Source organism: Osmia lignaria, chromosome 12 (assembly GCF_051020975.1).
Source record: "Osmia lignaria lignaria isolate PbOS001 chromosome 12, iyOsmLign1, whole genome shotgun sequence".
In the NCBI taxonomy this organism is placed as follows: Eukaryota; Metazoa; Arthropoda; class Insecta; order Hymenoptera; family Megachilidae; genus Osmia; species Osmia lignaria.
In genome coordinates, this window is record NC_135043.1 from 7447542 (window position 1) to 7462606 (window position 15065).

Sequence of the window (15065 nt, forward strand, 5' to 3'; positions counted from 1 at the left end):
TATTCTGGAGAGTAGAGGCACGCCGTGGCTAGGAAAGAGGATTATTACATTTCTGAATATACAAGCAGTTTCTTTTTAATCCTGGCACGCGTTTAATAAGCGCGGCGCATTGTTCGTTCTGTCAGACTGGAAGGTGGTTGTTAACGTTGCCGCTCGGAGCGACTCATTTCTCGCTGCCCGTAAAGATCTTAAAAACTTCTCGCGGAAATGACCGCGAGAGAACGCTTTTCGCCATATTGTCGCTTCTGTCCGACCCATGAAAACACCGTTCGTGTTAACTATTGCAATTAAAGTGCGGAATAGCTGAGTACTCTCGCCGCTGAGCCTGTGCGTTGTGCGCGTTCTAATTGTTCACTGTTTTTCATTAATAATTCTAAAACATAACTTTATCGTGGTGAAGTAAAAAGTTGTTTAAAATCATTCCAATTATCATCCCCACAACGGACGTCAACTCATAGCCGAACATCCCGTACGCTTTGTATACAACGAACATAGGTAAGCTGTTATATTAAACAAATTAACAATAAATAGGAAGCAGTTTTCATCAAAATAATCTAAAATATGTTTTTGACTTTGACTAATGCGACGATATGTCCAAGAGGATATTATTTCGACAGAGTGGAATACAAACACTAACCTAACCTAACCAAGACAATTAATGTCTTTTTGACAGTATTTTGCATTTAATTATTGTTGTTGTTATTATTATTATTAACAATTATTCTTATCATTATTATTATTACTATCAATTATTCTATCATCATTATTATTGTTATTATCATTGCGTAGATAGTGATAGCGCAAACTATAGCCCATACCAGTACATTTTGCTTGTGTCCCACTCTACTGAAATAATACCTCCAAGAGTATTCAAGATAATTTATGAGATTTTTAATATATCTATCACATAGTGATAGATTTTTGAATAATTCGAATATTTCCTAATTAAGCTGTTTCGCGAAATTTGCATTTCATAAAAGACGTACCTAAGTTTACCTGGCGACAATGAAACGCATTAATTGGCAGACGGTGGCACTATAAGTGCATACCGTGCTAGCAATGCTATTTGTATCCACGATCGTATCCTATACAACTCCATTTATGCGTGTACACACAGCTGTACCAATGCATGAGTAATAAGGGGATCGATCGACAACCATCTTGAAGCTGGTGCTATCCAATTGAGAAAGTGAATTGCACAAGCTAATCACCGATACCGATATTCAAAAGGAAGTACCATCGATAGTTTCTCGCAGTGCAACGGAAAATAATGTTGCCGAGTAAATGATTGAAATTTTTCTTGATTAGATAATTTAAATAATTAGAGACAATTAGACTATGCTTAGTTTAAAGTTGTGTAGGACAGTTATAGTCTTCATAGAAATACGAATTTGAATGAATTCAATTCCACTTTTGGTCATTTTTCACAAACTTCTTGCTCTCTGTTTACATCCAAGACAAATATTAAATATTAATATCGAATTCTCTATTTTCGCGGCGCGAATATCATTCGGTTGCTGAAAGAGCACATTTCAAAAGTTTTTATCGGTCGTACGAATAACCGTGAAAGGTGGATGGAACGGTTCAACGGTTCGCCGGTTCGTCAGGATAGAAATAAAAGGCCATTTCCGTTGGTTTTATGTATTTCACTCGTAATAAAATAAGACTCTTTTTTACGAGACGCGGTAACGAGAACGTTGCGTGGAAAAATCACAATGGTTTGGACACTGACTGAGCTAAATTCAGGATTTTTCTGACGGTAACGAACGAATAAGCCGGGTGTACAATGAACACCGTTAGAAATATCGGTAATATCCCTATCGTTGGGAAACACCGAGATTCGGAAAGGTATTATTCATAAATAACAATGATGGCTTACCTGTAAAGAGGCTCGCCGCTGTCCTCTTTGAACCAAAGCACCATAGAAACCGCGTCGTTCGGCTCACGGGGTTGTATATTGCAAGGCAAAGTTGCTCTTTGCCCCGCCACACCCTGTATCGACTCCATCGGTACTGAAACACACATTTTGAAATAACGTTGAAAACTTCTCCTCGCTGTGTTTCGAATTTTGAACGAGCTAAACCAAAAGATATGATTTCGGGTAAATGTTACTCTTTCAAAGAGTAATATAAATATATCGCAAGTCAAATGGACGATTTCGAAATATATAAAGCTTGGCACAAATTTCTGCAAACCAATGTCACTTATAGTATATCAATTTAAAGTTTCAACTCACAATCAGTTGAAAATGATTGAAATGATTTTCTGTAAACAAAATTATTCCAACTATAATAATTGCCTACATTAGTTTCATTTAAAACAGAATTTATTATTAATTTTTGTTGCATTTTTTTCGAGAAGAGGCAAGGTGAAACATACCGATGTCTCGTTTAAAAAGCTTTTATAGAAATCGCTGGTGCCGAGGGGTTCTCGAGTAGCACCTTTGAGAGAGAGAGCTATGGATATTTCGTCAAAAAGGAAAAAAAAAGAATAAGAAAAATTTCCTATGATCCATTGCCGCCGCGGAATGGAAAATATCGACAGTTAATAGGGTGGAAATAATTTATCGTTCTCTGCTATTCAGACCTTCCCCCGTATATTATAAAACGATTAACGTTACGCTTCTCGGTACGTGAAATACGCTTTGACATTGCCAGAAATTGTGCTTATAATTTCGTTTCATCTTTCTTCGTTTCGTATAGGCGATTAATTATTTTTCAAGTCCCGAAGACGCTTACGAAGTTGTTTTTACATTTATGAATTATGCAAAACTATTAAGGAAACGGCATGTAATTTATTTACGTTTCTGTATAAGTTTGAATAGAAATACGCGTTTAAAGTGCATGAATTTGAAAGAACGAAAGGATGTTGAGAAAGCAGGTGCTTAAGCACTGTACGTAAGGCACACAGTTTCGTCGACGAACACTTTCGGCAATAATGCAGATTTTTGTCGAACGAAACCGTAATTACCGCCTTGCAACAGCTCATGAATAATCCTTATACAATTTGATTCATTTTTCCTTTGGAAATACGTTTCGGCCCGGTTGAAATGCCTCAAAATCACCACTCGATTCTTTCTCGTTGCCGTCGTAATTAGCTCGATATTAATTGCTCGAGAACGACTCGTAAATTAACATCGATGGCTTGCGAATATTTACGATCGGCCTCGTAAATCTCGTCCAGTGAAAAGCGTTCGTTGTTTCGTTATTTATAGGGCCGTTGATTCCACACTGTTTGATTGTCCGATATAGACGCGCGTGTATCCCTATATTTTACAAATAAATAAATAAAGTGCCTACGCGAATATATTCGAGGTGTGTACATATTCGATACAGATACGAACAATACAAACATTCAAAGGTAATTGGGTTTTGTAATGAAATTGTAAAACTGCATCGATGTATAATTAACTCTAAAACGGAGAAGCTGGATCAGTCGTGAGCCACACCTATTAAACGTATAGAAAACGAAACAAAATCCCTCGTCGAACGTTTTAAGAACGTATTTCCGTTGAAACGCTTTCGATACCCCAATTCTCCGATTCCCAAATTTTCCAATTTTCCGATCGTAAATTTCGACTCGCGGTGTCGGCCAAAGGCAGCCAAGATCCAAAAAGCGACACGAGGCGCGCCGCGCCGCTCCTTGCAGGATTTTCAAACGAATTTCTGCGTTACCACGTAACAGTTTGTGAAGACACGTACTTGCATAAAGTCGTTGTAACGCGGACGTAAATGCAATACGTGTTTCCCGGGCAAAATGCATAGAGAGACTTGAAACGTCCCTTCTCGTCGTCGACGAGCACCGAGGCGACATCGACTTAAACGAATTTCACCGACAAACTCTGCCGTGACGTTGTCATTTTCCCGTGAAACTCATTTTACGCGGTCGCCAGAGAGTTGGTCGCGGTAGGTATCCGTGATTCCGCTTCAGGTTTCAACGTGTCTCATACCCTTTTCCCTTTTCTCTTTTTACTTTTCCTTTTGTTTCGAACACGGTTAAGAAAACATCACGTTATTAGGTTTGCTCGGTGTAATCAGAAGTACTCGTATTCTTTACCCCCCCAGATGCATCGCAATCCCTTTCATAAACCGCTGCGCCGGTTCCTGTAACATTCCTTGTGCGTGTTGCGAATACTGATTAGAATAAACAGTCAGCTAGCGACGCGATAGCACGATACAATTACAATGCCTCTAATTAATAGAGTAAAAAAGTTGCGACGCGTTGGTTATGCTTTTTATCAGAGAACATTTTGCGAAAATGTACAATGGTATACCTACACCCGCTTAATTTTCGCGTAGAACATTGAAAGTAAAAGGTAAAATTTTTGTTTGAAATTCATCGAAGAAACTATGCTCGCTTATTGCGCGTTTCGCCTGTATCAGCTCGAGCTGAAACTTTTAAATAAGACCCATCAATTTAAAGCGTGGAACAATGCAGGCTCTAGTTAATTACGAACTTTCGTACGCTTTCTGCTCGCAGTCCTCCAGGACAACGAAAACTAATTAATACGGTTCAAAAACCATTAGGCAAAGCAATCTTGCATTGTACGCGAAGGACTTTTAAGCGAGCGAGAATTTAAATTAAATTCTTCAGAAAACAATGATGCTGCACGCCACCGTCAAGCGGTCATATAATAAACCGGCTCTGCTTCTGACACTTCTGTTGATGAGTATAATTACCGCGACGCTAAACTCGGACCAGAATTTTGAGCCAACATCTCTCGTCCACCTCCGACCATGCCCCGGCCATTCATCCCCTACTATTCCGTAAATTTTTGTTACGTAGCTACCTTTCATCCTTTATCTCCTATCCGTTATCCGTTTCACTTCCGTTGCAATTTCACCGATGCTCATTTTTCTTCGAGTCAATTTGCCTTAAACGAGTTATAAGTTGCTTCGCCCGTAAGTTTTCGCCCAGGACCCAGGTTAATTAATGACAAAGGTAGCCGCGCGATGAGTTACTTTCGCAAGCCTTTGAATCGATTAGCGAAACCTTTTAAAATATTCTGCAAGGAAACGATGTTTCGTCTATTTCTTCTTTTTTAAGAATGCCTAAACCGTTTGTGGTTATTAATGCTCGTTGCAAAAGGAACTATGCTAGTCGATCTTTTCAAGCAGAAGAAATTTCGACAGCGAGGGGGTGGACGGTGGGTAGAAGGGCAAGATACGAAGAATCATTTCCGAGTCTGGTGAAATTCCGTATTTAGCGGAATGCCTTTCATTCGGAGGCGGGGCTAGCCAAAAAGAATGGACCAAGCAGAATATCTTTCTGGTTCTTTATGTCCGGTCGCTGAGACGGAATACCGACTTGGCGAGAAACGGCTCGTAAAGGTTTCGCTGCAGCTGGCTTGCATACATTACGAGCCTTTATTCCTCGGCAATAGGAAAATGGAACGGGCCCGGGGTTTGGCGAAAGTTTTGAAAGATGGCTGGCAGAGAAATCTAGCTATCAGCTACCTACCTTGAATCGGATCGTGGTATCTCGACAAAGAGGTACGGTCGGAAAAAGTAAGAAACACAGCGAACGAACATTTTAACCGACTAATGATTTTCACAGCGCTGTTTAGTTTTCAACCAGTTTCGTTCCATGTGTTTAACGGAAAACGGTCGAAAGTTGTGGAAAGGGTTTAATTATGTTTTTGCTACAGAATTCAAAGATATACGTGGAGAAGGAAACAAACTTTTATGATGACTTAATATTCTCGATCATCGAGATGCATTGAGCGTTAATTGGTCGTGACGAAAGCGCAAACCCGACGCGACGCGATCTGTGTATACAGAAATTTCGAACACGTTGAAAAGTCGAAGTCAGAGTTTCATCTTAAACGGGTTGAAACTTTCCTAGCAGAATATTTCCCACTTACGTACAGCGAACGCCTAGTTAGATAATTGCCATAAAAAATGTGAGTTTGCGCAGCGTTCTGTTATCAGACCAATTCGCTTTGCAAACAGCGAACAATTTCGCTTTGAAATAAAAATTCTCGTTGTTTATTCTAAATTCTAAAGTATGGCTGTGTGTTAACGATCGTTCTGTTGAAGATATTTCGGGTAGGTAAAATTGGAAACCGAGTGATTAAACTGAAAACTGAGATCATATTCTCAACCCTCGCCATAGATAGAAAATAGTAAAAAGATTGAGAAACTCATACTCAGTGATGAAAATAGCAATTTATTCGTATGGGTCCGAAAGGACCCTGTGTCCGCCGCACGAGGGTTAATTGAAGTGTTCTTATAATTACATAGTTGATTTGAAACGCGTTGAACCACATGGAGGATAGAGGGTGTTAAAAAGAAAAGCATTGTCAACGCAGTGGAGAACGAGATCGAGGAGCGAAAGTAATTTGTAAACAATCGTACGCGGTTGCTATTGGGGTGCGGGCGCCTTTTAACAGCGCGTTACGCGACTTCGGATGGGAACGTTTGCCGCGGGAACACGTACAGTTGATTTTACGCGAGCCCGAATCCGCGGCCAGCATGTGTACCGTAAAGTGTAGCCGTGTGTATACGCGAATCCGTTGTTTACCTTCGAGTTTACGATACCGGTCGAAAGCTATACCCTGCACGTGTACTCTCGCGGCTTAATTTTATAACGTTGTTTATGGCCGCGTACGCCCGTTCTTCTTCAAACAATCGAGCAATTTCCCTTTCGTTTTTAATCGGGACTGATTTACGGAAGCGCCTTTCGGAACGACCGGAGTAATTGTGTCTCGCAATGTCGATAAATCTGTCGTTTCTATGTTTCGTCTCGATTTGTCGATGGATTAAAAAACAGAGGCAACAAGAAAAAAAAAAAAAAAAAAAAACAGAAAGAAACATATTGAAACAAGAAAAAAACAAATGCACGCTCGACGACAGGTTGAATGAGAAATGCATCTTCGCGAACACACGTCAAATCCATCGACAAACGAGATTCTGGCAGTTCGCCAGAGATGTCCGTCGTCGTTTGGACATTCTCGTTTTTCATTTCTCATTTCTCATTTCTCATTTCTTATTTCCTCTTTACTGTAATAGTTGACCGATTTACAGGACAAAGAAAATGTTGCCGTGCAACACCGAACGTATAAAAGACTAATGGATGAACGTATTATCTTTTATAACGTATTTTTCTCGATTATAGTTTGGATGCATTAGGCTGGCAATGAAACTTTCAACTTTTCGTGCAGTTTGCTTGGAATACTTTGATTGAAGATTGATATTCCTTGGTTTCGAATGAATAATAGATACTACATAGGGAAACAGGTGTAATCAAATAGAATTTCTATATGAAATCTCGTCCAAAATAGCTACGGTACACTTGGTAGATATCAATTATAGCAGGGGTCATCGAACTTTTTGAGAAACACTCCGGATTAAAATATTTCAAAACATGGGGTCTGGGCGAAAAATATTAATTTACATTTCATGTGTGAACAACACTGAGACAATGTGAGAGACATTACTCTACCTGGAAGTCTTATACGAAATCACAATAGAACAATAGAAGAATCGTTTTCGTGTATTCACAAGCAAATCATAAAATTTTATAAAATTAATGTTTTTTATATAATATTTATAAATAGAAGTTGCGGACCGTAGTTTAATGACTGTTGAATTATAGTGACATGGTCGTTCATTTTGAAAACTTGTCAATTTTTCATCAATCAAAAGGAAATAACGACCACTAACTAATTTCACTTCAGCGCGAATCGATGAACTGTGCGGTGGTTGGGAAAATACAGTTTCAACGCGCAAAACAATCAAAGGGGCTTAGGCCATTGATTGTTTCGCAGTTTCCTACACTTTGAAAGCTGGCTATGATGCGGAAACTTCTCCCTACGGTTAGTTTTCCTTCGCTACGTCAGCCTCGAAAATTAGTCCTCGAACGATCGATGAAATTTCCGAGTGGCGGGCTTTAGTTCCGGAAACGGAAACGCTTACGATCAAATGGAAATCGTTGGTCGCGTCGATATTGGATCTTGTTCTCGATCTTGTCCTCGTCTGAAAGAAAATCGACGAGTTTGCCTTTGCTTTGTTACCAGCCTCCTTTCTTCTTTTCCTTCTCTCCATCTACCTTGCTACAATCAGTCTCTCGCTATCATTCTGTTCCACTTTCCTTTTTGCTTTTTTTATTCTTTCTTTTATCTCTCTCAGTAACCGCGCACCACGAGTAAAGAAGGAAAAAAAAGCGTACATTCCAGAGATTGGTTATAAAGAACAAACAGAAAGGAATCGATGTAATTGACGAAGGAATGGAGTATGACTCGGCGAAGAAGTTCGCTGTTTCCAACACCGGGAAATTGTATTCGTGGAAATGGCAAAGTTCGCGATCTTCCGAGACTACATTATTCGGTTTGAAATCGAAAGCAATGTAACATTTCCTCCCTTTCATCTTCCTTCTATTGATCTTCTTTTTCCATTAACTCTCGTCTTTTATTCCGATATGTACTTACATTAGGTACATATATCCAGCTTCATTCAGATCTGTTTCAAGACCGTTCCTTTCTGCTATACGATACATATATACGCAGCGCAAAAGTTGGAAATTATCTGATTGATCAATAATCAGTGTTATTGGTATGGAGAACCTTTAGCGGATACCGTTTGACGATTGAAAGATAGGGGTCCTCAAGATTTTCTTTCTTGTGGTTGCCAGTTTCCCGCATTCGTTTGGGAGGGCTATTTTCTCTTCCCTCTTTTCGAGGCACAGAGAGTTTTCCTTTAATTCCTCGCGTAACAGTGTCCTCCGTCATGCAACGCGATCGGTAGGAAGGAAACTACCGATGAAAAAATCAGCAATTGTGAAAGAGGAAGGAGATATCGGGTTCCAGTGTTAACGGAGGCAAGATATTCGTGGATGGAAGTGGACAGATCGGTCAGAGAGCTGGTAACCGTGGTGTATACCAGGGTGCATCGAACCCTTATCGCAACTAGCATCCGTCCAACGCAGTTACCGGCCGGAGCCGGTCATATATGCTGGACGATATAGCCAGCGGGGTAAACAGCCGGTTACTGTATTCATCAGTATCCGGGAGGTTGTCGTAGGGCGTAGGGAGGAATAGTAGCTGTCGCGACATGGAAACGTAGGAGAGGTAGATTTCGCTAGGAAGGAAGGGAAAATCGGAGGATGCAGGTGAATTGACCGGTACGTGGTACGTGTGTGTGGGACGAGAGAGCTTGCAAATCGGTTATCGTGCTAATTGACTGCGGACTATCGAACCCGAGGTTAGCGCTGCGTCGCATCGCGCTGTTAACGAGTATACCTTCGAGCGAGTGACATCGCTTCAATGTTCGAACAACGCAACGATTCGAGCATTCGAGCGACCAACGATATTTCGATCGATTATCGATGAACGTCATTTTGAAAGACGGAGGACAAGGAAAATAAGCTGTCTGTTCCCACGCGCGATCAAGAAATCGTGATTTTCAAATCGTTAATTTGCAAACGGCAATCGTCGACAATCCAATTAAGCAGACGCGTTATAATATTGTACTTAGTTACTGTCGTTGGAAATAGTTGAACATTAATTATACCGCAATTAGGGGATTTCGTCGTACCTACACTGTTACACTTGGTCGTTGTATAAACTAGTCGCATGTACCTACTCTTAGACGTCGGATAGCGAAACATAATTATCATAGGAATGAACGCGAATCGGCTGATCGAACAATAATTCCTTCGCATCAATAATTATTTCGCGCAATTTCTGTTGAAGACGACTGAGACCATCTTCGCTCCGATGAAACGTGGAAAACACGTTTTCAAGCACGGAACTTTTCTTCGAGTAAACGTAATTAACGCGTCGTGCAGAGTTTGCAGCAATTATCGTTCGGTTTAGGATGATAATATTTGGGTCGAGCTGATTCTGCAAAGCGGTCGGCAAAAGTGAAGGAAAATTTATAAAAATATCTCGGTGACCCGTATTTCGTATTAATTTCAAATTTTTACCACTTGGAGGAACAAGTGCCGGATAATATACGTATAGGTACATAACATGCATGTATCGTGTTCGTCTTCACCCTTCGGTAGCTTGCGCTTATATTTTACATGGCCTGAATGATTGAAATTCCAAACAAAAAATTCCACTACCGTTATAAACTGTCGAACGATTTTTCGAGAATATCGGCGGACAAGTTTCATGAAATATGAAATTTTTATTTTACATTTATGTGAAATGCTTCGATGGTAACAGTTATAACGATAATACGATTTGAGAAATTTAGAATATATAGAGGGAAAAGCAATGGTAGAAAAGTAAGCTTGGAGAATATTTGGTTTGCTCGCTGGTGCAACCAGATTAATTATCAGTTAGTTTGTTTCCTTTGACCAGCTGCGTCATCGTTACTCTAGAAACCGCATTTCGGTTTCGCGTAAATTGCGCGCTGCAATTTACAAACCACGCTCCGAGCTGGCCGTAGATAAAAGTTTGTCGACGATGGTTAAGTGAAAATAAAACGAAACGTTATGAAACCGCTACGCTGCACTGTTGCGATGAAAATATAAGCACGAACGATCCAAGAAACCGCACGTAGAGCTTATTTCGTTTTTCCTTCGTCGGAAATCGATTCTTAATTAATTAAAACTGATAGTGAATAATGAATTACTTATAATTAAAACAATTTGTTTCGAGTCTTGATAGTAACGCTAGTTATCTATAATATAATAATAATGGATTTCCATCTGTCAGTGAATTTTGTGACATTCGCCACAAATGTGCGGGTTTCATGTGAAATATAGTCGTGTAATTACAAATTCATTAATTTCCCTTTTCGATTGATAAACCGAATCAAATAAAATCCCAGATGGAACAATTTTTCATTAAATTCTTTCGTCTAAAAGAAATATTTCATGTGTTCGAAAAGAACACATTTCATGTGGTATCTCATTTATATTTTCCGCCTGTTTATCAAAAATACCATCCGAGTTTCAAAAGTTATTAATAAACTCCATGATTCCGGGAACATTGGAGAAACAGAAGGTTCAGAGAGAGGAAAAAAAAAACTGCAATTACGACAATCAAGTTAAATTTCCTATTTTAACATAGTACAAATTTTAATATATTCTCCCTTTGGTTGCTTTAATGAAACATTATTAAACACAGTTTCGCGTGTCTCTTTAAAACGACGACGCAACAAAATCGATATCGTTTTCTCGTTTTTCTTTTTTTGTCTTTCTCGTATCGTCTCGTTTGAACGTTAAACGAAATTTCCATTCCGTTTCAGCGTGATCGACGATTTCGCGATATCACTGTAATATCCAGTTACGCTTGCATTAACGGGGCAAACTTTCGAATACCTTTCATCGAACTCGTCCGCGAAACGAGGAAAATGCATGGCCAGTAAAGAGAAACGGAAAATTGCTCTCTGTCGTACTGCGCCGTTCTCGTTGAATTCGCAACAAATTTCCCGAGAAATCAGGTCAATTGCCGTTCATCGCTTTGGACTTAAATGCCTCGCTCTCTTCTCCATTTTCCTTTTTTTTTCTTTTTTCTCTCTCTTTGTTTCTCTTTTTTTTCGCTTTTTTTTTTTTTTTTTTTTTAATTGGACGAGTCGACGATACGCACCAGCAACGATACAAGCATCGACCAGGCAAAAAATGTCACTTGTTTATTCAACTACTTTTATCACAGTTTGACGGTAAACGAGTAGTTTCAATGGGTTGTTCGCGTTATTTTCGTCATTTCGGTACTATACGAATCCCACGGAGGATTGCACCGACACTGGGAACGTAGAATTCTCTTCATATACCCTTGTCAGTCGTAGATAATTAGATGATTATTATTTCACGTTTATATAGAGTGGGGAGCGTAGAGGCTCGATGTCGCACAGAGGCTCGGTAAGTACTATACGCTGAAATATTTAGGTCTTGAGACAGGGCTTTCCTATCGATTTACCGCCTTTAACGTGGCTAAAGGTTTAATTACAAAGGATGAGCTAGGATTTCGACTCTGCATCGAACGGTTATTACACTGTGTATTCCGTTCTGCTTTCGAACGGAAAATGAAAAAGGAAGAACGAAAAAATCACTATGAAGTTCAGTCAAGCGTTCGGATAATAAATTCCGATGTTGGCATTTTATTTATTAAATTTATCTTAGCCATATAGATACTACGTGGAAACTGATAGTCGATTAACATCATCGATTACGGGAATATTGAAAAATTATCGAAAGCATCGTTGTTTGTCCCTATATATCTTTTGGAATTTTACAAAATATCATCCGCTCTTTCGAAAGGGATGAAACGCACCAGTTCGTTTTACATCGACGCTTTCTTGTTCGTCCATGATGGTTAACAAGCTTAGTTTAAACACTCGTTAGAGCGGCTCGATCGTTGTTACGAGCAAGCAGCTGGTTCTCGTGGTGTGCAACAGCAGCAAGAAGATACGCTCGTCGTCGAAAGCAGCTTATAACCGAAACGAGCACGTGGTTGGCGATGTAACGAAAATTCGTTACATAGTTTAAAGCCGCGCCAGGTAATTGGTTGTTTGCGTAAACGGTTCGTATACCCCGAACCCTTTCGATTCGAACTTGCGCAGATTTATTCCGTTTCGTTTAGTTGGAAATCATATTATTTAAAATTATACCATTTTCACGGTGAATCTGTTATCGAGCCGCATCAGCAGCAAGTTTTAAACAGAATTCACGGTATCTTAAGCGTAACTACGAATCGTTCTTTCAACTTTCAACGAGTTTTCGCCAAATTAATCTCCTCTTTTGCCGGACGTTTCTCCTCTCGGTTCGGATAAAAACTTTAATTTCTTGCTGTAAAATTTACGCAAAGATAGGCGAGAAGAAGAAGGAAAGAAGGAGAAAACGATAAATTTCGTGACCACTGGCATGGTTGCGAGAGAGAGAAAGAGAAAGGTAGAAGTTTCGAATAGAAAAGAATATTCGAAGGACGATTTCCGTGGAAACGGGCATCGGAGTGTTCCTAAAGGGAATCGATTGCCCGAGGCGCCGGAAAATTACCGGCATTAATCTCGAAACCTTTAATTACGAAGGATCGTGACAAACGTAGAGAATTTTTATCTAAACTATCACCCTCTTCGTTCCGTTTCCTCGTTCCTTTAGAGCTGGTAATTTTTTCGTGATATTTCCCTCTTCTTTTTTTCCTTTAGCCCTGAAGCACCCTTCACTCCCCCCTTTGAAAGAGAACGATTAAAGGCCCCTGTTTCACCGTATTTCACCATCGTTTCCCCCTTTTCAAGGTATTTCAGCGACAAAATGTTTTCCTCTTTAACGCGAAATCCTTAAAAAGTCGGATTTTTCACGTTCCAATGATTCTTCCATTCGTTCGATCGTTCGTTTAAAGTATTTTCTTTGTACCTAGCGAATTATACACCGAATTTCTATGTCCTGGCTGTTTAACACAGTTTTACACTTTGGGCAAAAAGAATCTGCTTTGATATTTCTTTGGCGATATTCACGCTCGATATTACGTATCGTGAATCGACTTAACGCTAGCTACGAAGTTCATGTTTTCTATGTACGCGTTGGTCGTGGTTCGTTTACGAGAACTGGGGATCCAATAATCGTGAAAAGGTGGTTGCATTGCAGTAAGTAGGTACCAGTCGAATCTAGCCAAAGAAAATGCTGAATCTACTAAAGAAAATAGTTTAGAGAAGTTGTAAACTCGTTGGAGGAGAGAAAAGCTGTACGAAGGAAGCGTGGCTTGGTTATAACGATGTAAATTTCTGAAATTCTACCCGCTCTCCTTCTCGAAGGATCCTTAAACTCGTGGATCCGTTTATTGCGGCCGATGCCGTTTATTAAATAAAATCATCTCGCTCGTGGAAAGGGTATTCATTACGAGCCACCGTCGAAGAATGCGAACCAAGATGCCTTACCTAATACTTAATCGGTTCTTCGAGACGAACCAATGAAATTTCTCGATGCTCCAGGGGTAAACGTTCTTTCGATCTGGTTAATGCCAGTAGCGTTCCACCTAATTGGCTTCAACTTTGCTTTTAAAAAAACCGAGCAACTCGACTGGATCTTCGTCGATTAACAAGATTATCAATAAGGGAAAAGTTCATCTCGGCCGGGCTCGAACAGCAACTATTCGAGTTCAACTTAATTATTAGAAGAATTTAATTATTAGGCAAGTAGTTGCGTGTCGAGAGATAAATTTCGAAACTTTAAAACATATATTTTCGACACGACTTCGTCAAAAGAAAATTGCTTGGGTAAAGAAATCAAAGATCCGTGCGAATAAACGTGCAAATAGAATGACATGGAAAGAAGAAAGTTTGTTTCGTTTTATCGACATTGCAGTTTTCTTCGCTTTCTTTCCAAATTGAAGTCTTCGATCTTCCTGCTTAATCCTATCGAAAATAGGGATCAAAGGTCACGCTTCCTACCAAGAAGCAAGAAGAAGAGGAAGTAGGTGGTAGGAACAACGACGAACGAATCGGTAGAGTTTCCAAAGAGGATTTAACGTGGATTAATCGGGATCTATGGAGCGTGCAGTTTATAAGTCCCGGACGAAAGCAAACTAATTAGATATGTATGGCCGGGGCGTCGTCGTGGGACATACAATTAATACGGTACACTGGCTAAATGAGAAATTAATTACGATATGGAAATCAGAAGGATCCCCCTTCGACCTGGGTTTAACGTGGTTACCTAGGGAATCTGGGTCCCGGGTCGCGGGTCCCTGCTCTCGGTTCCCACCTCCCTTCTCCCGGATCACGGATACACATACATACATGCACACATATACGTTTCTTTGGCGCAGACGCGTGTACGGAACGTGAGTTCCGACTAGACACGTGTTACGAGGACGATGCACGTGAACTCTACTTCCATTGAGGAAACCAGGGAAAAGCTGGTTCGTATCTCTGATGGAGGATAGTAATTACTTTGATAATAATATTTTAAAACGAAAGGATTTTGTTTGGGTAGGAAACATGAAATTTGTACCGTGAAATTGGTGCAATTGTTGCAAAAATTCGTGCTAAAAACGACGGAAAAACTTCAGTTTTCCCCTTTTCGAACGTTAATACTTGTATAACTACTACAATGGTGATCGCGTATCAGGGGAAAAAATTGCAGAACGAGTTTCAGCGAATTCAGTCTCGGAGCACGTA

General features: G+C 39.9%; 1 protein-coding gene and 1 long non-coding RNA gene across 6 annotated transcripts in view; one reads left to right on the forward strand and one right to left on the reverse strand.

Annotated features, from left to right (window-relative positions):
- The window catches only part of LOC117603154 (nephrin), an 89571-nt gene that overhangs the window by 69272 nt on the left and 5234 nt on the right, over window positions 1–15065 (reverse strand). For all 5 annotated transcript variants that reach the window (XM_076691410.1, XM_034322018.2, XM_034322017.2 and 2 more), the window contains one exon: window positions 1880–2012. In XM_076691410.1, coding sequence (XP_076547525.1) covers window positions 1880–2012 — 133 coding nt within the window. The remainder of the gene's footprint in view (window positions 1–1879; window positions 2013–15065) is intronic.
- The window catches only part of LOC117603156 (uncharacterized), a 75642-nt gene continuing 60712 nt past the window's right edge, over window positions 136–15065 (forward strand). The window contains exon 1 of the long non-coding RNA XR_004581152.2: window positions 136–495. This is a non-coding gene — a long non-coding RNA (uncharacterized LOC117603156). The remainder of the gene's footprint in view (window positions 496–15065) is intronic.